At 40.8% G+C, this 2,572-nt stretch overlaps 1 protein-coding gene across 2 annotated transcripts in view; it reads left to right on the top strand.

The window, feature by feature from the left end:
• Positions 1 to 2,572, top strand: part of bag6 (BCL2 associated athanogene 6) — a 20,653-nt gene that overhangs the window by 4,811 nt on the left and 13,270 nt on the right. For both annotated transcript variants that reach the window (XM_014026415.1, XM_014026417.1), the window contains exons 5-8: positions 1,318 to 1,389; positions 1,465 to 1,587; positions 1,664 to 1,869; positions 2,022 to 2,154. In XM_014026415.1, the coding sequence (XP_013881869.1) occupies positions 1,318 to 1,389; positions 1,465 to 1,587; positions 1,664 to 1,869; positions 2,022 to 2,154 (534 nt within the window). The remainder of the gene's footprint in view (positions 1 to 1,317; positions 1,390 to 1,464; positions 1,588 to 1,663; positions 1,870 to 2,021; positions 2,155 to 2,572) is intronic.

Consider the following 2,572-nt stretch of genomic DNA (forward strand, 5'->3'; position numbering starts at 1 on the left):
ACATTAGATAGATTATATAAACTGTAAAATATTAATAATAATTGGTTAATATTATTATTAATAGTTTTAATGATTTCTGCATCGTCAGTCCTTTTTTTCTGCTCTGTTGTCAACATGTACAGTCATGGGAAATCCAGAGTCTTGACTGTTTAGCGTTAGCCGTTAGCTTCACCTGCCAATCACACGGTTACGCGGTTTTTGCGCACTCCAGCTGTAGAACCTCCTTGGTGGAAACCACAACCATCTGATAAGTAAAACAGAGACTTCACAAACACACACACTTGATTCCTGATCAAACCAACCAAAGGGCTGCCACGATTAGTCGACTATTAAAATCATCAATGACTAATTTAATAGTCGATGTTTTTTTTTTTCTAACTTTGTATTTTTTTTTTCATAGTCGACTAATCACCGATTAGTTGACTATAAAAATAATCGTTTGTGGCAGCCCTAATTACCACTTCTGCACATGTGCATCAAGGACAGAAAGGCAGATGCAGCAGTTTGTAGAGGAAACCAAAGTTAGAAAAAAAACGACGCATCATCTATTAGATTAGTCGATGAGTTTAATAGTTGACAATAATCGTGACTAGTCGACTAATCGTGGCAGCCCTAAACCATATAAGCATGATTTTTATAAATAAACAGAGTTCCCACGGGCCCTTCAAATCCTTGAAAGTTTGTGAATTAAAAAAAACATTTCAAGGCCCTGGAAAGTTTGTGAAAACAGACAAAAATTACACTTGTCCTTGAAAGTCCTTGAATATTTTTTGGGGATTGAAATTCTCTATTCATACGACTGATTTTCATCATCTTTTAAAAAAAATTATAAATTTTAATTTAAAAAACGTACATTTTTTTGCAGTGGATAACTACGGTAAACTGACGTCATTGTTTCTGACTCAACAACTATGTTTTTCAGTTTTTCATTGCATTTACATGATATTAAACCTGTGTATTGGTAACATTCTTCAGTAACAGGAGGTAGTTGTCGTTGTGCGTGGTTCTTTAATTTGAGGAAATTGGTACTGGAAAGTCCTTGAAAGGCCCTTGAATTTGATGTGGACCAAGGTGTGGGAACCCTGAATAAACCAAAGCTCCAGAGTTAAATGAGTCGGGAGCTGAGCAGCTCACTGTATGAAATATTTTGGTCTAGTTTAGTGTAATTTGGGGAGCTGATGAGTTTATTCTGTTATAAATGTAAAAACATTTGAGTTTATGTAAATTAGGATTAATGAACCTCTGATTTTTAGTCTCGTACGTGTCCAGTGTTTTTCCTCAAAGGTCCATTAACGCTGAGACATTGTTGTGATTCAGATGGCGGTCCAGCAGATGGTGTCAGAATTGGCAGACAACACCAGGAATGCCAGAGTGACGACCAGCCCGGGGGTACGATCCAAACCTGGTGGACGTTGCACAAGTTGACGTGGTGACTGTTTCTAACTGTTGCTGCTGTCGTTACAGAGCAACGGGTCTGTCAACGTGCACATCGATATGGACCAGCCGGTGCAGAGCGAGCCCCGGCTGAGGCTGGTGCTGACTGAGAACCTGCTTCGAGATATTAACGATGTCATCAACAGGATGGAGGTCAGAGTTCAGCCATGCAGTGATCCAGGCTGAGGTGGAACTCTCTCTCACCTCTTGTCATCGGTTCTGTTCTCAGGTTCTAACGAGTGAATCCGCCACTCAGACCGAGGCGGCTTCTGCTGCCTCCGCTCCTCCTCCTCCCTCATCTTCATCCACCACCTCCACTCCATCTCCCTCAGCCCAGCCCATGGACACCTCCCCACCTCCAACAACTCCCCCACCTCCTCCTCCTCCTTCTTCTTCTGCTCAGTCAGAGGGGCCGACTCCACAACCAGGACCCAAGTGAGACAAACTCACTCAGATCTCCTCCTTATAGATTATAAATCACTTTTCTCTGATCTAAGATGATTAATAACCTCAAACAGCCTCATTTGTACAGACGCAGGTGTGTTTTCTGTTAACTGGTTGGTTGTGTCTCCATCATGTTCCTCCAGTCATCCCAGCCCGGCTGAGCTGGCAGATATGCTGTCTGAGATGCGGAGAGTGGAGGAGCGTCTGCAGCCGTTCATTCAGAGAGCTCACAGCATTCTGGAGACAGCCACCACCACCGAGTACAACAATAACGCGGTACAAAGCTGAAAAACTCTGAGAATAATCCTAACTATGACAGAAATAAACGTTTAAAATCAGAAAGAGTTTAGGATCCAAACTCTTACAAATTCAGTCAACAGTTTTATGGATTAATTGTTTGTTTGGTTAAAAACTTGACTTATTGCTGTATGTTCCAGATTACTTTTTTTTTTGTTTGTTTTATTGAAAGTTTTTTTGTTTCAATTTATCACAGTTTTGTTCAGATCAGTCTGATGTCTGATAGCATTTCCAGGTTTAAATGAACCGCCTCTTTACGCTAAACATTTTATTTAGTTTAATTAATAATAATTAGAGGACATATTCCATTTTAAAGTGTATCTTACCCCCCGTGAAAAGATAACTCCGCCCCAAGGCGAAATTTGAAAAATGCATCAAAGTGGGTAGGGGAGGGGGG

Source organism: Austrofundulus limnaeus, unplaced genomic scaffold (assembly GCF_001266775.1).
Source record: "Austrofundulus limnaeus strain Quisiro unplaced genomic scaffold, Austrofundulus_limnaeus-1.0 Scaffold552, whole genome shotgun sequence".
Taxonomy (NCBI): Eukaryota; Metazoa; Chordata; class Actinopteri; order Cyprinodontiformes; family Rivulidae; genus Austrofundulus; species Austrofundulus limnaeus.